Genomic DNA, 25,873 nt, shown 5'->3' with positions numbered 1-25,873 from the left:
TCACTTTAGTGTAGATTATTGTAAGCAAGAAAACAGACACAACAACTTTATAGGTTTATATATTTAATCAGAACTGTACAATTTACAAGAAGCAAAAATAAAGAATAACAATAATTTATTTGGCAGTAGAAATGGGTTTCAAATAAATAAATAACTTATAAACATAAATATCTTCGGTTTTTGGTTCAGATGGACAAATTTGTCAAATGAATCATAACTCAGAATTGGCCCCTCAAACACGCCATTTATGTTGTCATTAACCAAAACTGAATGTTTAGACAATCTCAATTGCCTTTTTAGCCAAATAAGCCATGTCATCAGGAGATAGCAACATATACAACTTGGTACGTCTCCATACATACATATTATTCTTCCTGAAATAATGTACCTTTAACAGCCTTTTATTTAAATTCAAGGCACTTTGTAGTACAGTCTCTAAACCAACAGGACAAGATTTTGGCTGTCCATCCTCATCTTTACCCCATACAGACACAACCACCGGCGGCCAGTTTCTCCACTTTGTGCCAGCGATGGTGGTTGTCCAGAAAGGCTATGTCTTCGTGGTGTGTGGGGCGACAACAAGGCTGATGGTGCCATTGGCCGGTGTATTGAAGGACGCCGCTCTGTAGGAGGTTAGTGAGCGTGAGGTCATGGTTCGAGGCAAGGCGAGGGCAGGTCCCGCTGCAGTACTTAAACAGCACCGTCTCATCAGAATCGTAGCCCAGTCCGAGGTCTCGCACTTGCAGCAGGATGGAGTGCAGAGCACATGGAGATTCAGTACTGCGGGGCGATCGAATCACCCTTTCCAACTGCCTCCCAGAACCTTCTTGTTCCTCCCCATCACCTCTTCTGCTTTCTTCATCATGGAGGTCTTTATCTGAGAAAGAATAAGCATAAATAAATACACTTTGTAATCTTTGTTTGTGTAAAATTAAACATTTTTCAACCAAAAGAAAGCTATTTTCATCCAATGTAATTCAACGGGATCCAACTAACATTATTGAACCCTATTGTCTCTATACTTATATGGAGAACAAAATAAAAAACTCATACTAATTTAGAAAAACGCTCTTATAAATCTAGAGATTAAGGCACCCTCTTCCCCATAGGTCATGACCTCCAGGCTTACCCAGTAGCGTCCTAAGCCAGTGTCCTTCTCCTGCCTTAACGCACAACAGCAGAACGGTGATCTTCAGTAGCGAACACATGGTTCTTCTTTTTCCACCTGGTTTTACTTCTTCGGGATGAGAGTGCAGGTGATGCTGAGATGCACCAGAGTCACCGACTCTTTTATAGCCATCTAAGCGGGTCAGAGCTGATGGGGCGGAGGGGATGGTGGGGTGCGGCCAGGGCGAGAGCGAATCAAAATAACCCTTCTGCTCCCAGTCTCCCACCTGGTCTCATGGCTACAATTGAAGGCAACTTTGTCATTTTTGGAAAGCCATTGGATTTTTTCCAAGTCTGAGAGTATGGAAAATGGGGTAGATTGGTTAAAGCTGCTAGATGTAGTGATGAGGGTCGTCATTGCTGTGGTTGAGCTGGTCAAATACATGGAATTGCCCATTTTTCAATGTTTTTACACACATTTTAAATAAAGTTGAATGAGGAAGAGCAAGGGTTAAATGCTTGAAGGATGTAAGAAAGGCCCATAATTAAAAAGTACTAAATAGATGACAGAAGTTATTTGAGAGGAAATTCCGAGAATAATGGCTGTCTTCAGATACATAAATTTGGGGATTTTATAAAAATATGATTTTTTTCTTGCTATCTACATTCCTTATTTAACTAAGAAGACAGGAATCCTGCACTGCTGGAGGAATAAGTGATTACGCATGGTTTCAGTGATATCTCGACTCGAGCCATTCTGTGATCTCAAGAGTTTAGGTCCAAAATGCATTTGTAGACTTGAGTACACTTAAAATTCTTATTATTCTTAGCATTTGGTCAACAAAATTAACATTTTTTATAACCTGAAATATGAGAAATATATTGCTTAAAAATCCTGAAAAAGTCTGACAGGAATTTTGTCATGTTCTCACCATCAGCACTTTCTTTAATGCCCACCAAGCGAACATTTTACCCCCTGATTCTGTTTTCAAGATCTCGACATTTGTCTAGTAATTTTTTGCACTTTGAAGATCACATGTTGTGCTTGTTCCAGTGATGTTACTCTCTCCATAGTTTCACTGAGAGTGTTACTGATACTCACTGTCTCTATGTGTACTGAGCAAAGATGCAATAGTTTGCCTGCTAGCTCTTCATGTATAGCACGGATATCTGTTTTTGTTTCTTCAAGCAAAGAGGAGAAATTTGCGTTGATATCATTAAACAAAGTGCTTTATCTTCCCCAGCAGAGGTTCTCTGGATACCTGTAGTTCTTCTCTTAAAGTCTGTGGCGATATTGGGCTCTCTGTTGAGGTTTCTTGTAAACTGTGTTGCACTCTCGACTCTCGACTGTGAACCGACTTAGCATATTCTGAATTTGCATTGTTTTACCCTTCTTCGTTCTTCTTCATCAGAGATGATTAGTGTACAGGGTTACTTGCATTATGTTTAGTTTTTGCTTTATTCAATTTTGATACTTCAGATGTCCAAATTACTAGATTGTGATCGGTAGAGCACTGCACTTCCAAGTTCCAACTTAGTCCATTGGACGGAAACCGGAAGTCCCCATATTGCTTTATAAAATCCACAATTTTGCTGTTATTTACCCTCAAGCCACCCGAGAACTTTATTGCCTTTTGATCCAAAGCCCCCAATTATTTTAAGGTAAAATTCATGCTATTAACAAACAATTAATTATAACATTTACCTCAATAAACTCCTAATAAGCTGCTTACAAATAGTTATTAAGCCAGTAGTTACACTTGGGTATTGTAGAATAAAATTAAGAGTATGCACTTTATAAATACAAACAAAACAGTCAATCTCATTTTACAGTAGTCAACACTTGAAGTGAGCAAAATTCTTTCATTACAGTTGTCTTATACTATCTAGCCTCACCCATTCTTGTCCTAGGACATTTTAAAAAAATTTTTTGATCCACTTCAAATGTTTACTACTGTAGGCAGGTAATAAGGCACTCGTTAATAGTGAGAATTGGTACCTATAGTGTAAACGATTAAGTAGCATGTCTTTTATTTAAGTGTACATTGTGCAAATTGTATTGCATTTCATGGATGATTTTCTTTCATTTTAGACATACACTTTTAGTTATATTTAGTTCAACAAATATTTAGTTCATTATCCAAGGTGGTTTTACAAAACATATACTTACAGTACATTGTATACTGTCCTGATATTATACTTGCATGCTCGTAAATTCAAGAGAAATACTTGCAAATTTGGATTGTGCACAGTTCAAATGCTTTCCAGTCGGACATCCATCAGTATTAAAAAAGATCAATAGAAAAGGATTTCAGCCAATTGCCGGGTGGTTTAAATAGACACTGGCCCATAAAACAATCTGCTTTACAGGGAAACCTCCATAGCAGTCTGTTCTCAGCAAGATCATGTCTTTATTTATAACTCTTTTAACCCATCCATCATGAGGAAGATTATAGGCAGTTTCCACTGGTGCTGCTGCCATGCTGTTGGCTTAAAGCTCCTTACAAGCATGCTTAAACTGGATGTCTTCATCCAGACCAGAGACTTAGGGTCTGTGTCCCCAGATGCGCATAATAAAGTGAATAAAATCTGGAATAAAATAGCTATCTGTCTCGCCAGTGAAATAAAAAATTATGAGAGATTTTTTTTATTCTGTTTATTATCCTTCTTTTACTCCCATGTGTCCTCCCAAGGATCTGTACGATTCATTTCTTGCATGTAGCTGAAAAATCTAACAATGATGATAATAATAATGAGGATATGAAAGTAAAGGGCACTTTTCCTAATTAGAGAACAAAACTGAGCCTAAAACCTTTTTTTTTTTTTTTTTTTGCTTTTTGTTTTACTTACAATATGATCTGGTTTCTAAAAAAAATATGGGATTTACACTTTTTGCAATGAAAGACTATATGCAAAATGTTTTACATGTGGAAAAAAGAAATTCAAAATGATATAAACTAGCACTATTTATAGATTATCATTGTTATATAAAAGGTTCAACAGTAAATGCTTGTCCAGTACAAGTAAATGTTATGGACCGGCAATTGAAAGCTAAACTTACTTGCCTGATCGAACACACAATTTGAAAACAGTGATGTTAAAGTCGGGACTGCAGCAATATTTTTGGTGAACAATTTTTTCTTGTTCATACACTCATTTCTCCTTTGATTGCATCAAGTCATGAAGCTGTTTGCAGCATAGGCACAGCTCAGTGGCAGTGAACTGGTAGCTCAGCCATGTGTAGTGTTTCATTTTGAGTTTCACTTTCAGCCAAAAGCCTTTGAGTTGAGATGTGACTGAGCATTTGATTTGTTGAATGTGGTGAACAAATATACAAATTTATACATAAATTATACATAAATTGCTGATGAAACTGAAGCACCTGGTTTTAGAGCTGAATAGTTCTTTAGTATGGTATAGAGCATAGGTCTCAAACTGGATTCCTGGAGGGACGCAACTATGCACAGGTTTGCTCCAACCCTAATCAAACACAGCTGATCCAACTAATCAAGGTGTTCAAGATTACTAGAGACTATTAAGGATGTCTGAGTTGGAGTTGGTGGTAAAATATGCAGAGTTGCGGCCCTCCAGGAATTGAGTTTAGTGTAGGACCTCCTTTTGCAGCCCATACAGCATTAGTTCTTCTTGGGAATGGCACATACAAGTCCTGCACAGTGTCCAGAGGGATTTTGAGCCATTTTTGCAGAATATTGGCAAGGTCACTAAAGATACTGGTGGAGAAAAAACGTTTTCTGACACACTTCTTTAAAACACTCCAAAGTGGCTCAATAATATTTGGATGTGATGACTGTGTAGGCCATGGAATGTTCAACTTCACTTTTATATTCAACAAAGCACTCTGTCATCAGTTTCGCTGTGTGTATTGGTTCATCATCCTGTTACAACGCACCGCCTTCAGGATGCAATCTTTGAACCATTAGATGCACATGGTCCTCCAGAATAGTTTGGCAGTGATGTGCCCATAGCACAAATATTCGGCCTAGGGAATGCCATGATATTGCTGGATGTGGGAAAGACAGTGAAGATGGACTCAATCAGAAAACAATACATGTTTCACATTGTTCACAGCCCAAGATTATCACTGGACCCATTGAAATCAACGTTTAGCATTAGTATGAGTGACCAAAGTTTTGACTATAGCAGCCCGAACATGGAAATCCTCTGCTCTGCTCTTACCAGTGAAATGTGCAATCAATGAAGATTGGCCACCAGGCTGGTCAAATTTAGCCAGTGGAGTATGGTCACCATAACATGCACGAATGACACTTGAAAGCACCCTCATTAAAGGAAAATATTGAAATACTTCAAAAGTTTTCACGCGATTGAAACGTATGTGAATTTGCACAAAAATAACCACATGCAAACGTGTGTTATGGAAGAAGCTTAAGGGTGATGGAGGGCACCGTAAGTATAGATACACTCAGTGGCGAAGCGCAAAATGCGGAGGCCCCCCTGCAGTGATCACTGACGGAGCCCCCTGATGCGATCACAAATTAAGGAGCGGGGAATGGAGGTGGGGTGGAGCGACAGCGCGGGGAAGCCTTCACAAACTGAGGAGCGATCACAAACCGAAAGCGGCGAGAGCGTCAATGAGAACCGGCGGCGAGAAACAGTGCGGCGCGTCTTCTCCGGTGTGAGCGTCAAGGAGAGATCAAATCAAGTCAACTTTGAGCTATGATATGACGCAGTTCAGCGGCAAGCAATCAGAATGAAGTAGTCCACCGCTTGAGAGGTGTTTAGAGAACACAGACCTGTGAACTTTGGTTCCGACCACAGTTGTTCCCAAGATTTGATTATTGCGGTTGCTGGATTTTCAATTATTGAAAATCGTGACGACGCGGGGCCCCCTGCGGGCCCGTCCGCTAAGCCACTGGGTTCACTCAGTGTACCATTCAAGCTAGAACCACTACTGATTTCAAATATTTCACACAAGAAGCTTGTGGTTTTTCTGTGGGTTTTCATGCCTTTTAAGAAATCTGTTCATTATTCTCCTCATTTAAACTTGTAGATGTGATATGCATGCAAATTAAATGGTTTGTCTATATGCATGTGTATTCATAAAAAAAAAAACAATAGATTTTCCTAGTATGTCACTATTTGGTCAGTTACATGTATGCAAGGCCATGGTGGAGATACTTGGATGTAAACAACAGCATTAGCTTGCAAAAAAATCTACTAAACCATGAAAAATGTGGAAGCTGCTAAATCATTTAGGGAACTACTTGGCCAGCAGGAAAAGCAGAAATATATTGACAAACTGATTTTATTGTCAAACATGACATTAATTGATCATTTTCAGCAGCAGCAGGTTTATTGGCATTGTTTAAGTTCTGCTCTCCATGATGGCTGACTGATGACACGTCATAAAAACACTATAGTTGACTACAATATCATATGTGCACATTAGTGTTTCTTTTAAAAGTCACATTGCCACCTACTGGCCTGGCATACAGCATATGGTATTTTAAGAACTTGCCACCTGGTAATAATATGGATTCTAGTTGTACCACTGAGGTTCATATGAGGATACAGAGCATTTAAAACTAGCTATTTCCATGCCTCTCTTTTTTTGTTAGATAATATTTTATCCAACATACCAATACCTAGTACAGTGTGGGGATACGGCAACCCCTCTGGCATGTCCTGACAGACTTCTTAGGAATCTGAGGCTGTCTAAGTTAGGCTGGAATCTCATATCAAAGTCACAGAGTGGAAAAACAGCCTTACTCGCACACTGTAAAACACACAGTGACATGGAAAGGAGGTGTGGACCCACAGCCCATCAGACGGAAAGAGGGGAAAAGAGCTTTGTCTGTCTGGTACAAATCACAAGAGCTCACCTATGCATGCACTCGTGGATCTAGTCAGAAAAAGCACACAGCTTCAGCATTCCTCATACTTGGTTTTCTGATAAGGGAATTTTTAGAGGGAGATAGAAGCAAAACAACAGCTATTAATAATGGATCATGATAGTTCTACACAATCTAATCAATCTGTAAATTAGTCTGTTTAAATGTATACGATGCAGCTGTCACTTGCAACAAGTATTTAAAATTCCTTTACCAAACTGAACTGTGTACAAATTATGCGACTAAATGATCTAATGCTGAATTAATCATTTTGTAAAATACATATTAACAATACATGATTGAAAATAACAAGGGGTGGCATAGTGGTGCAGTGGTACGCAGTCACCTCACAGCAAGGTCACTGGTTCCACCAGTTAGCATTTCTGTGTGGAGTTTGCATGTTCTCCTAGTGTACGTGTGGGTGCTCTTTTTTTCCCCCAGTTAAAAGACATCCGCTATAGGTGAATTAGGAAAACTAAATTGGCCTCAATGTGTAAATGTGAGTTTATTTTGTGGACTGAACAATATTGCAAAAAAAAAAAAAAAAAAAAAAAAAAAATCGCAATATCATGTCATGTCAAAAAATATCATTTTTTTAACAGTACATTTAGGAATATTATGATTTCTTAAATAATTTTTTTTATTTACCAATATTACAAATGCAAATACTTTTAATAGTCAAAAACAAAAATATTTAAACAAAACATCTGATCTTTTCATAATAAAATAAACGAGTGTTAAAGAGACTTTTAAAATTAAAAAATATATATATAAATAAAATGTTACAAAGTGTGTATGCAATTTTAAAGCATAAATACTGAACAAAGATAAATCAACATCTGTAAGGTGTTAAAAATGATGATACAGTAAACCTCAAACTCTGTCAACAACACAAATTTTGATAATAATTTCAAGTAAAGGAATTTTAATTTCAAGTAAAGGAACAAACCATCATTATTCAAAAACATACTGCAACATTACAAATTGTGAAGTTGGTTGACTATAGGCGTCACAGTGAGTAGCCCAATCGCCTCACAGCAAGAAGGTCACTGGTTCAAGCCCCAGCCAGTTGGCATTTCTGTGTGAAGTTTGCATGTTCTCCCCTTGTTTTTGTGGGTTTCCTCTGGGTGCTCCGGTTTCCCCCACAGTCCAAAGACATGCACTATAGGTGAATTGAATAAACTAAATTTGCTGTGTATGTGTCAATGCAAGAGTGTATGGGTGTTTCCCTGTCTTGGGTTGTGGCGGAAGGGCATCCGCCGCGTAAAACATATGCTGGTTAAGTTGCCAGTTCATTCCGCTGTGGCGACCCCTGATTAATAGAGAGACTACGTTGAAAAGAAAATGAATAAATGGATTACTATATTGCCCCCTATGCTAAAAAATCTTTCAGATAGGAAACTAGTGGCTGAGATGCTCAAGAAAAGAAACCAAAAAGCCACCCTGGTGACATCCTTAAATCCTTTTTTATTTACAATCTCCTCACTGCTGCTATACGGCACTCATTTTTGCATGTGTTGTTATTCAGATCTGAAGTGACGAGTGCGAATGCATGGATTCCTTGACCATTTACAATGGACTTTGTGCTCATGCTCCCCTGGCGTCTCTTGTAACTGGGCGACCATCAACCATTTTCTCAGAGGATGACAAAGGCACAAATCATTGCTTCAGCTCCGAAACAAGTTTATGGAGAAAAGTAAAAACCATTGCAGTGTTTGGATGTGCTGTGTTTGTCTGAGGTAATTAGTCTACCGTTATTACTGAAATGTGTATATTCCATACAAAGTGTAAAGCAGATTGGTTAGTTCTACCTCCATGAATCGCGGTGTGCTCGGGGCATTTGGAAAGGTTGAGATGTTTTTTAACTAGGTGCAGCTGGAAAATGTGCACTCACATGCGTGCCGTTTGCACAGCATATGCGCGTCGCTCCAATATGAGTGTCGTGCATGTCGCGCGGCTCCATTGTAAATGACAAACTTACACCCCAAGCTTATTGGCATTGCTTCTAATGTACACACTCAGCAGCCATGTGTTTAATTAAGCTACAGTGCTTCATAACGAAACTACATACCAAATCTATTATAATTGATATTGACAATAATGTTTGGTCAATAAATATTGATACCAATTTTTATTGCCCAGCCCTAGCCAGAATAGTTGGCGGTTCATTCTGCTGTGGTGACCCCTGATAAATAAGGGACTAAGTGAAAATGAATGAATGTAAATGACATGTACTCAATTTGATGGAAATTTCATAGTTGACTGAAATATTTTTATAGTTTACATTAAAACAAACAAACAAACAAAAATGTTTCCATTGTTCTAAAGTAGTATTAAAAGCAATTTTAACAAACAAAATAAAGTACATGTATTGTTTGTGGGGTGGCGCGGTGGCTCAATGGTTAGCAGCACAGTCACCTCACAGCAAAAAGGTTGCTGGTTCGAGCCCCGGCTGGGTCAGTTGACATTTCTGTGTGGAATTTGCATGTTCTCCCTGTGTTTGTGTGGGTTTCCTCTGGGTGCTCCGGTTTCCCCCACAGTCCTTAGACATGCGCCGTAAGTGAATTGAATAAACCAAATTGGCTGCAGTGTATGTGAGAAAGCAAGAGTGTATGAGTGTTTCCCAGTGCTGGGTTGCGGCTGGAAGGGCATCTGCTGTGTAGAACATGTGCTGGATAAGTTGGCGGTTAATTTCGCTGCGGCAACCTCTGATAAATAAAGGGACTAAGCTGAAGGAAAATGAATGAATGAATGTATTGTTTGCACAGTCAGGCCAGGTAAAAATTGTGTTAAATCGGGGTCATTTCTCAGGGGTGTTTTAAGGTATGGATGACCTAACACTGCAATTTTGTAGCATTCGGTCTCCCGTCCGGCCCATATAGGGCTCGTCTGCTCCGGGCAGGAATGCAGGAGCAGCGTTCCAGTGTTGGGAAGCATTTTGTGGGAATTAGTGGGGAATCTCAAACTCGCCAGGCAAGGGCTGTTTATGCTGTAAATCTGACTGAAGCTCCATCACTTCTCATCCACTCACACATGTCTTCATCACACTGGACCAGAACTTACGTTTTTGTTTATGACTGCATTCACTATCGTTCATGGGCCACAAGGGTGACAATGATATTATACCAACTTAATATAATCATATAATTGCATTTTAGTAAGAATTCATAAAATCATATAAATACTTCAGTGTTTGGACTTTCAGCATTGAAAAGTAAACAACACTGAACTAAACTGAACCTCAACTCTGAAAACTGGACTGACAGTTTCAATTTACTAGAACTTCTATGTTAAGCTACTTTGATGGAATCTACACTGTAAAAAAATCTATAGAAATAAAGATGAATTGAATAATATAAAAACCATTACATGTTCGTAGCCAGCCTTGAGAAAGAGGTGTTTCTTTTTCTCAAAAAGTGGACCCTTTTAGCAGTTACTACCCTAATTTTGTATTTAACAATGACTTATGAGGTTTGAATGCTGCATTTTAGAGACACCCTAGGAGCGAATTTTTGCCAGATTAACTAGTCTGAATGTGTGTGTGTGTGTGTGTGTGTGTGTGTGTGTGTGTGTGTGTGTGTGTTTGTTTGTGTGTATACTAATTTTTGTGACATGTCAGGACACAAATCTGTGTAATGACATGGGTATGACACAGGTATTACAAAAAGAAGGTGACGTTTTCGTTTCTCAAAATGCTTATAAATCACAGAGAATTAGTTTATTTCAGAGAGTAAAGCTGTACACAGTCTCCTGTGATGGTTGGGTTTAGGGGTAGGGTGGGGTTAGGGTAATACAATATACAGTTTGGACAGTATAAAATTAATAAATAAACTTATGTAATGGACCCACTTTTCACAAAAACAAACATGTGCGTGCGTGTGTGTGAATGAGAGTGTATGGGACGGGTGTTTCCCAGTGGTGGGTTAATAAAACAAATGCCTAATTGGCTATTCATTCCACTGTGGCGACCCTTTATAAACCAAGGACTAAGCCAAAGGATAGTAAGTGTACTTATTTACTAATAATGTATTTAAACTGTATATGCTATAACAGAGTTTAATATAGTGTTAAGAAATTATTCATTCGTTTATTTTCCTTCAGCTTAAACTTAAAATATGCAAACTCCACACAGAAATGCCAACTGGCCCAGCCAGGACTCGAACCAGTGACCTTCTTGCTGTGAGATAACGGTACTAGCCACTGAGCCACCGTGCCACACTGTAAAGAGATTGTGTTTTTCAAATGTACAATTCTGAATAAAATATTGCACAGTGTACAGTACAAATACTGTATATTTCACTATAATAAAAAAGATAAATACATGATTTCTGGGATGTTTTATCAAATTGTTTCATAAGGGAGCCACAATGAATATGCAGGAGACTCCCAGAGCTTCCAGAAGAGGTGTGATGTATCGTATGTATAAATTATAATTGTTAAAATTAAAAACAGTAATCTATTGTCATGTATGGCTCTATATGTTTTTTAATGGGCTCTATGCACAGCTAGAGTTTTAAAGCCAATGATAAACTTCCGGTGAAAGCCTAATGTGACGATTTTTAATTTCACAAGGTTGTTTTTACAGCATCGAGGTTGTAATGTAATTACAATACATACAGTTAAATAGATTTAAGCATTCATTTAGTTGTTGAAGCATAAAGCATGATAAAAGACCATTGTCATCACTAGTGCCGTCAGTACCAACAGGCTAGCACAGAAAATCTATTGAAAATACTAGGGTAAAATAAACTGTCATATTTTAAAGACATGGTGGTGGAAATTTGAATTAAATGCGGTACTTCTTGTCCGATCTGAGACCAACGTCAAATCGTATTTCTAACAGTCAGTAAAGATCACTGGTTTTTAAAGAAATTAGATCTTAAACGTGACAATTTTGTAATGGAAAAACAGTTCACGGGAAGCCCTTGAGCTGCCTGGCTGAAAATGACAAGTCTGTGTGCAAATACCCCATTGTCATAATTGTTTAAAAAAATTTAAATGTTATCAATTATAAATGTTAAAATTAACAGTAATTTATTGTTGTGTATGGCCTATTTGTTTTTTTAAAAGTACAATTAAAGAAAAAAACAGACTTATATATTGTTCTGTATAAAATTTTCATTTAATTGACCCTTTTAATAACAATGTTTGTGAGTGGATAAGTTACATTTTATACCAATACTATGACATTGAAGTAAAGTTGGTTTTATATTTGCACATTCATTCAGTGACAACTTGTGACGCTCTCTATATTGTTTACCAAAGAACTTTGCATATTTGGTCTGTAATCACATGTAAGTATGACTTGAAAACAACATGTTTATAATTCATTTGACTGTGAACTATGTTGTACAATGTTGTACAGTCATTGGCAGCAAATATGATTTCCTTTTTTAGAATTTTCAAACAATACTTTACTGAAATTATATCATTAAGGTAAAGTCCTTTTGAGTAAATACAAAACTTTACCTCAATTAATATGGTTAACTTCTTTATTTGACCAGTTTTACATGGAAGCCTCAAATTCCCCTGCCCCCTGTTTGCCCCCAAATACAAAATCCTTCAACACAAATCAATTATCGCAGTTAATAATCTTTTTGTGCATATTTCATTTCCTGGATTGGAAAAACCCTCGCTTGTCCAAGTTTTTGTACCCACCTGCATTCACATCCACACTGAAGACAAACTCCAGAGCGGGAAAATGCCCACCTGCAGGAGAAATCCCAACTGGCAAACATGGCACGGTTATTCCGACTGAATGTGAGCCAGTAGATGACAGGGCGAAATTTACGCCTCAAGACCGACTCACAACGGAGTTTTCCATACCAGAGGGTTTCCCCATCCTTCAAATACTGCATTATAAAACATTCTTTACGTTTCTGAACTCCTTAAGGATGAATAAACTCACCCAAAGTTTCCCGTCAGGCGTATTTCTGAAGCGTCGCCGTTTGTCCTCCGCTCAGCAGATGGCGCTGTGACGCACTCAAATAGCGTGACGCGAGACGTCGAGGAAACTGAGAAGCTGTGTTTCGCAGATGGTTGTTTGGTTGGTATCTTAATTCACCAATTTCTTTTGATTTACTTTATCATTTTCACGTTTACTGTGTTCATTAGTAGTGTAAACACCACATGTTATCCAAAGGGCTTGTCGCTTTAATGGTACTTGGCTGGGTTGTTATTTTAGGATACGTATCGTATATCAGCTGATCATATCAACATTAGTTGATAAACATTTGTTAGCTAAACGGTCCGTGTACGTTTTGTTCATTTGTTTTCCATTTTCAAACGGAATAAAGGAAATGGAGAAAACGGCCGTTTTTCCGTTTTTCTTTTGCTCACGAGAAAACGAAAAAACGAGATTTTGGCTGGATTTTCGTTTTTTTGGTTTAGGGTAGGAAAACGGATAAACGACTTTAAAATTCATTTTACACATGTAGGCGGTGCTGAAACGCCCACTTTCCTCTAATTGGTCAACCATATCTGCGCTCGTGACGTCACCCTCAAAATAAAAGCCTTACACGCAGGCTTTTAATTATTATTATTTAATTATATATTAACTAAGTTTACATATTCTATCATTTGAACCACACACAGTTAGCAGGCTTACATTCATTGCGTATGTATAAATTAAATAAAAACGTAAAGCAGTATTCTTACATTTGTCATTAAAATAAGGTCATAGTTCACTGCCAAGCTTCTTGCTGCTATACACCTGATGCAGAGCAAAGAAAGCCATTTCCGAGGAGCACCTGGTTTGCATGATTGTTTCAGAGCAAGGGCTTTATAATAATAATAATAATAATTATTATTATTATTATTATTATTATTATTATTATCAGTTACTAGTGTTTTTATTGTTTGGTGTGTTTTTTTTTCTTTTTAATAGTTTTTAGCAGAACCAGAATAAGAACACTTTGGGCCCTGCTATAAAAACAAAGGGTACCATTTGTTTTCATTTATTTCTTCCTATTTTAATTATATATTGTAATTATTTATTTGATAATTAATACTATTTTATTGTAACGCTAAAGTAGGCCTGTCTTATTATTATTTTTTATTATTAAATTTGCTGTTATTGTAGGCTAGATGGCAGGCTTTAAATATTTTAAATAACATTTACTCATAACCTTACTAATTCGAGAGCCGAACCTAAAAAAGTTTAAGTGCAATAAGCCTGTACAATAAAGGGAGCCGCAATGCATATTGCTAGCGCATTCTTTCACACAACAATTATTGCTGGAATAATGAAATAAATTTCAAATTAACCAATTAAACACATTATAGTTGATAAAAAAAATTGTGTCTAGTAGTTCCGACAAACAGATGAGCTGGCTACATGTGCGTTGCGCTAATAATTTGACATTTGCTCTTCTTGAGAAAGTGCTACAGCGGGCCCTGCTATTTCACAAATAAGGTTAGTGATACGTATTTTAAATTAGTATTGCACATTATTCATTCATTTTCTTGTCGGCTTGGTCCCTTTATTAATCTGGGGTCGCCACAGCGGAATGAACCGCAGCGGATGCCCTTCCAGCCACAACCCATCTCTGGGAAACATCCACACATACACACACACTTATACAGTATGGACAATTTAGCCTACCCAATTCACCTGTACCGCATGTCTTTTTACTGTGGGGAAACCCACGCGAACGCACTACACTACTGAATTAGACACACAATCTCAAAAAAAAACTTGATGCTTATTTACATTATCTAAAGTCATTTCTGAGGTAGGATCTGTTGTTGTATTATATATTTTCGTTTTAATATGCAAATAATTTTCTTTAATTTGTAATAGGTCCCTCATTGCATAAAATAACCAGCCTTTGTATTCAATATGTTTGTAAATTGTCCATCCAGTTTGACGCAAGCTAAACAACATTTTGGCCTGTTTTGCTTATTAAATGAGTGATTTTCACGGAGAAACAAATCATCCATCCACACAGTTTTGTATAGGACCTGTGTGAACAAAAATATACACTTCATCATAGCCTAAAGGAAAATGTATCTGTTTAGAACCAATTTTGTGTTGTATAATTAAAAATATTAAAAATACAATAAAAATAAAAAGAAGGAATAACATTCGAAGTGCAATGCTTCAAAGATCCAATACGCTGCATGCAGAGCCAAAACAAAAACTGGTTTGTTTGTTTAATAAAATAATAATATGAAATTAAAGTGAAATAGTTCCATAACCTGTATTATAACTGTAGTCACCCTAGATGACAAATCATCCGTTGCGCCGGTCAGTTTCACCTTTAATCGAGAATGTTTTTTAATATTTATGGATTATATAAAATATATAGTTTATATAAATGCGCTCTGATCATTCAAGGATCATATGCGTTGCATATTCTTCTTATTCTTCATTAGGCGTGATCCGTAAATTGTGTATTTTATAAACTGATCGTTTATAAGGACTAAGCTATTAATAACTGTAATTCCTCGAATGGCCAAGTCTTGATTAAAGAAAAAGAGAACTTTAATTCGACATATGTATATAGTGCGCTTATTTCTGCGCGCATCGCGCGCTTTACCGAATTACCTTTTTTATTTTTTATGCATTATAAATGCATCTGGCAGCACCGAAAAGAGCAAATGCCAAGTTATTAGCGCAGCGCACAGACAGCTAGCTCGTCTAGTCTGAACCAGGGGTTTTCAAACTATTCATTGCACACCGATCCCATTGCATTTTATTTAGGATAAACCACTTATTTAAAATTAATTAATTAAAAGGTGCATGCGTACTCTCCAATACACCACTGTAGTGTCATAATCTTTAATAATTATAATTAAGATAGACACCTGACCTCCATTTAAAAAACAATTTATTTGCCATCCTCTGTTAATTTGAAGTTTAAAGTTTAAATCATTTATGTTAAACTTAAATTATTTAAAAACTTAAAAAGACTTAAATTTAGTCATTTAAGACATTTTAGGTCATAAGTTTACATACATTGACCGTTGCATTTAGTAGGCCTATTCTGGTCTAAATAAGCTTTTTGCATCTTAGGTGTTTACACACACAAATTAAGCAGTTTATACGTACATTTAATGTTACTTTGAAATTACTTTTGATGCAATAAATAATCCTAAATAGTTGAAAGTGTTAACATATTCTTGAAATGTAGTTATTTTATAACTATGAAATTTATTACTAAACAAAGTGAATCATTATGAATTTGCCAAGAAATAATCCACTTTACCACTGTAAAGCAATGCCCCACACTCACTAGAACGGTAGAACCTGGACTGTATGATATGTTCTGTATGTAAAATAGAGAAAATAAGCAAGATGCGCAGTCTCATGCAGCCTTAGTGAAATATAGCGCGTCACAGCAATGAACTAAAAATAAAACCACCCTTGAAATGCTGGCGATCTTAATTTTTTCAGCCTACACTGACTGAGAATAATGTTGCACTATTTTATTAACAAATAATTAGAATGTTTTTTTTTCCTTCAACACATTCATCATTACTTTTGCCTGTGCAAGTTTTTTGCGCGCGCTTGAGCGCGAAGGCATCTATTTTCAGGTGCAAGATGCCACTTTGGGTGGCACCAGCACACTCTGCCACACCTGTGGCTATGTCCCTGTTACAATAATAATAACAACAACAACGACAAAATAATAACAAAAAATAATAATAATAAGACATGCCTACTTTGACGTTGCAATAAAAAAGTATTAATTATCAAATAAATATTTACAATAGGCTAAAGGCATATATTAAATTAAAATAGGAAAAAATCCAATAGAAACAAATGGTACCATTTATTATAGCCCCATGCAGGGTCCATTGTGTTCTTACAACCATTAAATAACTAAGTAAATAATAATAATAACAATACTAATAATAATAGGCCTAATAATATTATTATTAATAATAATAATAATAATAAATTATTATTTTATACAGAGTAGGCTATTATTTAGGCCTACAATAGCTCTGAAACAATCATGTAAACCAGGTGCTGCTCGGAAATGGCTATCTTTGCTCAGCATCAGGTGCACAGCAGCAAGAAGTTTGGCAGTGAACTATGACCTTATTTTAATGACAAATGTCTAAGAATACTGCTGATTTACGTTTTTATTTAATTTATACATACGTATAATGTAAGCCTGCTAACTGTGTGTGGTTCAAATAATAGAATATGTAAACTTTGTTAATATATAATTAAATAATAATAATTAAAAGCCTGCATGTAAGGCTTTTATTTTGAGGGTGACGTCACGAGCGCAGATATGGTTGACCAATTAGAGGAAAGTGGGCGTTTCAGCACCGCCTACATGTGTAAAATGAATTTTAAAGTCGTTTATCCGTTTTCCTACCCTAAACCAAAAAAAACGAAAATCCAGCCAAAATCTCGTTTTTTCGTTTTCTCGTGAGCAAAAGAAAAACGGAAAAACGGCCGTTTTCTCCATTTCCTTTATTCCGTTTGAAAATGGAAAACAAATGAACAAAACGTACACGGACCCTAAACATTAGTTATATAAACCTAATGACCTAATTAACTTGCCTTTAAGTTCTGTTGTAATGTTGACACGTTTACTGTCAACTTACTGTGGTCGTATTATGGTACAGTGATGGTATTCCAATGTTACGTTATAAATAATACAGTGGCTCTGTACAATATTCATAAAACCTTAAGATTTGTTGTTATTGATATATATGTTGTGTATATATCTGATCTCATACATCATATGGTATAGGTAATAATCCGATAATAATTATGAGAGATAGTAATATGATATGATGGGTAATAATCATATTATCCCCCTTTCTTCTGTAGTGTTCTGATTGATATTGAAGTCATCTGAAGCTGATCTTCAACCAGAAAGATGGTATGAGCCATACTATTAAAAAACTGTATATATATATATATATATATATATATATATATATATATATATATATATATATATATATATATATATAAAAAAAAAAATATATATATATATATATATATATATATATATATATATATATATATTAATATGTTGAGTTAGATTGCAGTTTTGTATATATGAGTTTCATTTACTTTTTTTAGAGAAAGTTTTCTTTAGTTTTTCTATTCTTACTAGTTTTATTGTTGTTACATGACAAAAATAAAACTAATTATAGTTATAATTGAAATTTTCCTTTGCATATTCAGAAAGTTACGTTTACAGATGACAGTGGTTTGAAAATGATTGTTGTTCACGGAAATGGCAAAAAACTAAAAGTGCAGTATTGTAACTTTTTATCATCACTTTGTAACATTTTGTGTCATTCACATTTACACAATTGTTGTTTTGTTGTCAAGATAGATTATTATTATCTAAAATTATTATAATAATCAAACTAGAATTATAGATTATTATTAGTATTTTTTTCAAAACTTGCATGCTGACACATGCATTCAAAAGATTTCAGGCCCAAAACACAACATTGTTGTGTTAATTAAAGCCCCAAAACGCATAGTCATGGTTTTATTTGTGTGAGAAAATGTTATTTGCTTTTTAGTTCCACTCACTGAACATTTCACTTTGAAAAATGGCACAAAACATGCAAGAAGCAACATTTTTTAGAGAAATTACAGTGTTTTTGATTCTACATTTTTGTTTTTAGTTACCAATAATTACACGTATAGTTTGGAATTTGTTGTGAAATAATTGTGTAAAAAATGTTTAATTATGTCTCCTAATTCTCCCATTTAGGGTGAACGTAAAGGAGTAAACAAGTGGTATCCTCCAGATTTTGATCCAGCCAAGGTGAGAATAAAAAAATCTTAAAATAATTTTGTTTCTGGGTTCTCTCTTGTATAACCAGTGTGTATATTGAAATATCTTTGCTGAGATATCCATTTTATTCTCCTATAACAGCATGGCTCTATTAACGGCTACTATAAAACTCACCCGCTGCGGGAGAGGGCCAGGAAACTTTCTCAGGGCATCCTCATCATCCGGTAACGCACATTTACACCATTATTAATTTTATAAATATTGATTTTCTATGGTATACTAATATACGTTTGTGTGTTTTCAGATTTGAGATGCCCTATAATATTTGGTGTGATGGCTGTAAGAATCACATCGGCATGGGTAGGATTTACTGTACTATTCATACTGATTAACTATCGGATAGTATATAGTTTGACAACTGTACATTTGTTGTTTATTTTTAGTATTCGTATCCATTATGCATGTAAGTATGTCTAATTTGTTTAATCTTTAAAGGGGTTCGATACAATGCTGAAAAGAAGAAAGTGGGAAATTATTACACAACTCCAATATACAGGTAATATGTTTGAATATTATGTTGTATTTCACTTACATGTTGAAGTTCATATGCCTCAAAGCTGCTTATCTTCTCACTCAGGTTCAGGATGAAGTGTCATCTGTGTGTGAACTACATAGAGATGCAGACAGACCCAGCCACCTGTGATTATGTCATTGTGAGCGGAGCCCAGAGGAAAGAGGAAAGATGGGACATGGCTGAGAATGAGCAGATACTCACTACTGGTGGGACAAACACTCGTGTTTAATTATATTATTATAAAAGGATAGGAACTTTTTTCATCATGGCTCTACTGTCAGAAATTTTAATGCACAACACATAAATATAAAGTTTAAACAAGTATAATTGGCTTTTATATGTATAGTTCTGTCTGTCTGTCTGTCTGTCCGTTTGTCTGTCTATATATACCTAAAAAAGATATTGCAGTCATTATTTGCACTGTTAATTTAGGTTTGACAAAAAGTAGAGGTTACAGTACAGTGTGTTGTTTTCTTTTTACAGAGCGCAATGAGAAAGAGAAGCTGGAGACGGACGCCATGTATAAATTAGACCACGGAGGAAAGGATAAAGAAAAGTTACGAGCCGCCATCCCATCACTCAATGAGCTTCAGGAGCACCAGTCTGGATGGAAAGATGACTTTCAGCTCAACAGTGCCCTCCGCAGGAAGTTCAGGGTGAGTGACATGTTGCCCACACCTTCAGACTTGCATGTCTCATGAAAGAGTTGCTTTTTTAAAGGGCCATGAAACCCCCTCGTTTCAGCAGGGTGTTTTCACACCTCTTCTTTGGAAAAAGTCAGAAAAGTGGGCGTGTCCAGCTCTGTTTAGGGGGGAGTGTCGGAGGAACTAAAGTGGGAGGGTGTGGGAGTGTCGATTTGGGCACGCGCGAGTTTCAGAGTCAAAATACACACACACACACACACACACATACATACAGGAGAATGTGATGGTGTTTAACCTACATGGACATCTGTAGTCGAATTATTAGCCAAATTATTAAATGGTGGACTTTAACTGCAGTTTGGCTCTTTCATTCAGGGAATTCATTCATGCCCCTCGCGACACACGAGATATTTGATTCGAGGAGCTGCTCTAAGCGTGTATTTTTCATGCAATGTTTGATACCGCACGGCGAATGAGAGAAAAAAAACCTCTGCATTTCCCGGAAACTTAGATGCACACGACAGGTAGTGTCAGAAAGCCGCGCGTGTTATTCCGGTCACAAAATGCGGTAAAAACCCTACACGAGGTTAAAGTTTGGTTGTGGTGCTAACGTGTTTACACTCTGTGCAATAGTTTGTTAGATACGAACAAACTGAATAAACAAAGAGCACTGGTCGCTCACTTACCAAATCTGTAGAGACAGGACAATCACCAGCAACTAGAGCCGCGTCTTTATGAAGAGAAGACTACAAACGATTCCAGATCCCAGCGTTTGCAGATGAGAACAGCTCTCAGGTAAACAATAATCCTCCTTAGACATGCAAGTTATTGTTGTCGCGCGTCGCGTACACTGTAATCCACACGTGAGTCTGAGCTCTCACAGAGAGAAAATGAAAACGAAACTTAACTGCAGCAAACTATAAAAGCAACACTTCACGCTTGTTTTGCCAACACAACGTGGCGTCTCTGTCCTGAAAACACGGTGATAGTAATAAATATTAATGAAGTTGCACAATAGAGTGCGCTGATTGGTTTGACCCAAGCCTTACTCATGCATTAATGCAACAAACTGTAAGACGTAATAAGACTCACTCTGGCACAGACGCCCAGTCTGCACGCTGGAATACACGCTATTATGTCATGACCGTGACGCAGCTTCAAAAATTCGTTTCAAACAGGAAGTACGAATTTGCTTAAAATAACGCAAAAACAACCAATTTACACTTTTTAGTGAAATATAGGTGTCCTAATAGTGTTTTTAGCAGTGTGGGACACATATACGACTGTCAACAGCTCAAAAAATGTGTTTTGGTGTTTCGTGACCCTTTAAATCTATTTGTGGTTTGAAAATTCAGACTGAGAAGAAAGTGATCGCAGAGGAGGAGGAGAAAGACAACGCAGTACGATTGAGGACTGGTCTGTCCATCCCTTTGGTACCTGAAAGAGAAGAAGATAAAAAGTTAGCATCACTACTGACCTTCCAGAGTCCCGACTGTAAGTCCAGACAAGCCTTTTTTAACTTTATTTATTAAAGAATTAGTTGAATTAAAAATAAAATCTAAGTTATTACCAGGGCTTGACATTAGCAGGTAGATTTCAGCTGTGGTGAGATAGAGAGCCGCTCCCACTCCCCACTTTGGCTGGTTGAAAATAAATCTTAAGTTCATTAAGAAGCAGCATGACTGACAAAATATTGTTCACACGAGCTAAAGAAAGCAGGTGAATATCGAATGAGAGTATGATCACACGCACTGTGGGACGAAGGCTTTCTTCGCTAACTGACGAGGGCTTTAGTATTGCATGCACGGCTCATGTGATGTGAAACCTAGCGTGCTCCTGTTTCTTTGCGCGAAGCTTTTCTTAAAAATAGACTGAACAAAAAGTGATGCTCATGCACCCACAGTCCTGCTGCTTTCAAGAGCGACAGATTCTTTAAAAAAGCAGCAGCGGTTGCCACTTTTGCTTTAACCATTCATTGAACAAATTATTGATGGGCCTAATGTTAACGTTTGCACGTGATCATCCTTTCATTATCGCACATAGTATTTTTTACCTGCTTTCCTTTGCTTGGGAGTTATTTTTTTTAAATTATCATCCTTTACAATAACATTGATTTAAGAAGAGATAGATTTAGAGATGACAATAATTCTTTCTAAAACGTCTTTTTTTTTAACAAAAGTTTTTGATTGATAAAAAGCTCATGTGTACAGCTCCCTTATATATTCCCTTTTATTATTTTTTATTAGTTATAATTTGTAGATGAGAAGTAATTAGTTATTTGTTTATTTATTTTTGGTGTGGCCAGAGACAAAATAGTTAAATCCTTAATGTTGAGCCCTGAAAAGTCATGTGAAATAAGATCTAATTGTAGTGAAACTCTATGAAACCATAGTTTCCCATTTGCTCATACTCATTGAGCAAGGTCATACACGACACACAAAAAAGTGTAATGAATGAATAAAAACACAAAATCTAAATCAAGTAATTTTAGCATGTCAAGTCAAATTTATGCATTTAAAATATATTTTTCCAAAAACAAAATTGTGGCTAGTGAAAATGGTGAGTGGCTTGCAATATTGAAAAACTACTAGCCACAGTAGCTGGTGATCAAAAAAGTTAATGTCAAGCCCTAGTTATTACCTAAGCTGCAGTCAGACTGCACTTTTTTCCCTGTAGACTATTTCGCAGTTCGCTGCATTGGAAAGTTCAAGCGTGGTGAACTCTGACCTGCGAAATCGCATCACGTGACTGCATGAGACCAATCGAATATCAAAACCTGACCTCTCTGCACAGAAATTAAAAATATGGACCAGTCGCTCACTTTTTAAAATGTCTAATCATTGTGTTTAATCCCGCCCCTTTTCTCAGCACCATACGCCAGAATTTCGCATGCACAAATTCCAATGTGACCGTGGCATCACTCATTCTCATGTTCTTCCAATCACATGAGGCCTTATTTATTTCCGAAACATAAAAGAAGATATTTTAGATGAAATCTAAGAGCTTTTTGACCCTCCTTAGAGTGCAGTGGTTCTGAGAGGTTCAAAGTCCAGGAAAGAAACCAGTAACATTGTCGAAATCTTTCTTGTTTTTTTTTTAGTGCACAAAAGTGTTCTTATAGCTTCTCATAATTACAGTTTAACAGCTGTTAGGGCTGCTCGATTTTGGTAAAAATTATAATCACGATTATTTTGGTCATAATTTTAATCACGATTGTTCCAAACGATTATTAGTTGAAGTCAAAATTATTAGCACTCCTGAGAATTTTTAAAAAATAAATATTTCCCAAATTATGTTTAACAGAGTAACAAATTTTAGCAGTATTTGCTCTAATGAAAGGGTTATTTGTTTTGTTTTGGCTAGAGTAAAAGCAGATTTAAATATTTTCAAACCTCTTTTAAGGTCAATATTATTAGCCCCTATATTTTTGATTGTCTGCAGAAGAAACTACTTTTATACAATGACTAGCCTAATTAAGCCTTTGAATCACACTTTGAATTTAAATGTTTGTATTTTAAAAATATCTACTAAAATATAATGTACTGTCATCATAGCAAAGATAAAATTATTAGAAATGAGTTATTAAAACTATTATATTTAGAAATGTTGAAAAAAAAAACTTCTTTCCATTAAACAGAAATTGGGGAGGAAAAGGATTGCTAATATTCAGGAGGGCTAATAATTCTGACTTCAACTGCATATATACAGTTATTTTCCACCCTGCAAAGGAAAGAGAAATAAATACAATAGAATAAAAATATGAAACAAACTGCTTTAAGCATCTTCACTGTAAGAAAAACTCTTTAGCTACAAAAGTCCTTCAGTCAAGAGGGAGAGGGGTTGTATTAATCATGATAAAACAGGCGGCAGCTATTGTGCTCTGTCTCTTTAATGGTTTCGCTTTCATGCGTCTTTTGATTCTCAACTCGTTTGTTTATTACACAAATGAGGGTTTATATAAATAATCACTAAACACTGCGTTTTGACACCTATTTGAACATTAAAGCGCTAAAGTTAATGACTTTAGATGTGTGTGCTCTCTGCTCGTCGCAATGTGCGAATGAGACCAAGTGCTGACCGCATGCCTCTGACTGTCTGTGCGCCGCACACACACGCACATAAGCATGCGGTCTTTCACGCTTTTAAGAACAACAAGTGAGGATAACTGGAAAGGGGGCGGTAAATAATGGAATAATCCTTTATCTCGGTTAATGGTTTTTCATAATCTTTAGAAGCCGTAATCGAAATCGGATTTTCGATTAATTGCACAGGCCTAACAGCTGTCATGTGAAATGGTTTGCCAATGTTTTTAGTTCCTTTTCTGGTCTTTGAATGTCTCGGACCCTTGCTGTCAAAGGAGGATGAGAGAGCTCTCAGATTTCATCTAAAATATCGGAGATTGAAATGACATGAAGGCAATTAATAAACATTTATTTGGGTGGGCTAACCCTTTAAAGAATTATTCTGCAATCTTTTCAGGTCAAAAATCAATGAGTTTGAACATTAATAATGTTACATAAGAATGATATTTGAATGCGTTTAATTTTACTAAAATATTTAGGCATTGTTATTATTGTTAAATATTTTTTAAAATACATTTTTGCAACTATTTTCTGCATTTTTGTGGCTTTATAATTGAGGCTCTTGAAAACTGTTTCTTTCTTTAAGCATATGAAGACAAAAAGCAGTGGAAAAGGCAAGAAATATCATCTCGTTCCTGGTTCAATAGTCCATCATCTGCAGCAGGTGGAGCCGCTGGAAGTCTTTTGCAAAAGTTAGGCCAGCAGGGTCGAGGCGCAGCAGTTGCTAAAGCACTGAGCTCTTCTACATCCACTTTACCGATACTGGTGCGTAGGAAATCTGAAAGCAGCAAGTCGGAAACCAACAACACTATGAGCACAATTTTGCCAGTTGACACTCATCCAGCAGCTAAGGACACAGACGCCACGGACTTACCATCCATTGTTAATAACATCAATGTGAGCATAAACACGGACATTAACAGCTGCACTACAGATGCTTGTAAAGCAAGCTCTTCATCAGAGGAGGAAAACAGCATTGACTCGTGTGCTACTGGAAAGTCTCTGGTTGCAGATTACAGTGACTCTGACTCGGGCAGTGAGGTCTGATGTAGACCGCAAGGTGAAATTGTAGCAAAACTCTGATTCCTACATGTATCAGTTCTTCCTATGGTCCACAATAAGTCATTATTTACTAAAAAATAAAATCTTCAATGATGAAAAATGTCAAATTCAAAGCACTGATCTTTAAACTTAAGCTTCATTCAGATTATTCTCATTACTTTTTTTGATGGCAATTTACTTGACGTAGGGTTTAGTGGACATTTGTACATTCTCGTAGTTTATGGCAACCGATGCCATGTCTGCAACGTTTCGAGGCATCATCACAGAAACTCAAGCAGGTTTAATTTTTTCACTTGTCATCCACGAGTTCTGTCACACTGCTTTCCAAGAAATGGAAGAAAGCTTTGTGGAGTGACACGCTTGGACTTTGCAGCCTGGTGAGTGAGTGAGCATTGAAATATATGTTAACTAACAAATTACTCGTTACGTTCTCATTCATAATGTGGTGTGGGAAATTTTATGTGAACATCTTTTAAGGTAACTGGTTGTATACTGCTTTGTTAAAAAAATATCATAATCTGACGCAGTGACTATTATAATTGACAGCAAAAATTGTGTAGTCTGAATAAGACTGTAGTTGAATTACTTTTTACACATGTCATAACAAGGAGGCGATAGAGATATACTCAGATAAATTAAATAGCTATGATTATGTACCATTAAATGTATCAGTAGGTACTACAGTATGTTAGATGAGAGGCAACGGCTGCGTCTAAAACAAACCGCCTACTACTCAGTAGGTACTGCATTTGAGTTTAAACATACTACTCGGCCATTAGAAAAGTATGTTCTAGTATGAATGGGCATA

The 25,873-nt window shown here is 36.4% G+C and overlaps 2 protein-coding genes across 5 annotated transcripts; one reads left to right on the top strand and one right to left on the bottom strand.

Moving 5' to 3' along the window:
* Positions 1-51: 51 nt before the first annotated feature.
* On the bottom strand, positions 52-12,953 carry LOC141380288 (persephin-like). 2 transcript variants are annotated; one of them, XM_073937738.1, is made up of 4 exons: positions 12,886-12,953; positions 6,969-7,035; positions 1,130-1,406; positions 52-877 (listed from the first exon to the last, which is right to left on the bottom strand). In XM_073937738.1, exons 3-4 carry the CDS (start codon positions 1,206-1,208, stop codon positions 477-479), a joined length of 480 nt encoding a protein of 159 aa, XP_073793839.1. In that variant the 5' UTR covers positions 1,209-1,406; positions 6,969-7,035; positions 12,886-12,953; the 3' UTR covers positions 52-476. The 2 variants fall into 2 exon arrangements, 1 of the variants encoding a protein (XP_073793839.1); XR_012398051.1 differs by lacking the exons at positions 52-877; positions 1,130-1,406 and adding an exon at positions 2,737-5,128.
* yju2b (YJU2 splicing factor homolog B) lies at positions 12,935-25,172 on the top strand. 3 transcript variants are annotated; one of them, NM_205595.2, is made up of 10 exons: positions 12,935-13,023; positions 17,773-17,824; positions 18,680-18,733; positions 18,845-18,927; positions 19,008-19,063; positions 19,199-19,259; positions 19,341-19,483; positions 19,761-19,933; positions 21,277-21,415; positions 24,590-25,172. In NM_205595.2, the coding sequence occupies exons 2-10, from the start codon at positions 17,822-17,824 to the stop codon at positions 25,048-25,050; spliced, it is 1,173 nt and encodes a 390-aa protein (NP_991158.2). In that variant the 5' UTR covers positions 12,935-13,023; positions 17,773-17,821; the 3' UTR covers positions 25,051-25,172. The 3 variants fall into 3 exon arrangements, 2 of the variants coding, with proteins under 2 accessions (NP_991158.2, XP_073792453.1); XR_012397341.1 differs by having other exon boundaries at positions 12,970-13,023; positions 19,761-20,025; positions 21,100-21,415; positions 24,590-25,165; XM_073936352.1 differs by having other exon boundaries at positions 12,970-13,228; positions 17,469-17,824; positions 24,590-25,165.
* The last annotated feature ends 701 nt before the right edge of the window (positions 25,173-25,873 follow it).

Source organism: Danio rerio, chromosome 22 (assembly GCF_049306965.1).
Source record: "Danio rerio strain Tuebingen ecotype United States chromosome 22, GRCz12tu, whole genome shotgun sequence".
Lineage (NCBI taxonomy): Eukaryota > Metazoa > Chordata > Actinopteri > Cypriniformes > Danionidae > Danio > Danio rerio.
Note: the sequence above shows the minus strand (reverse complement) of the source record. Positions and strands in the feature narration are given on the sequence as shown.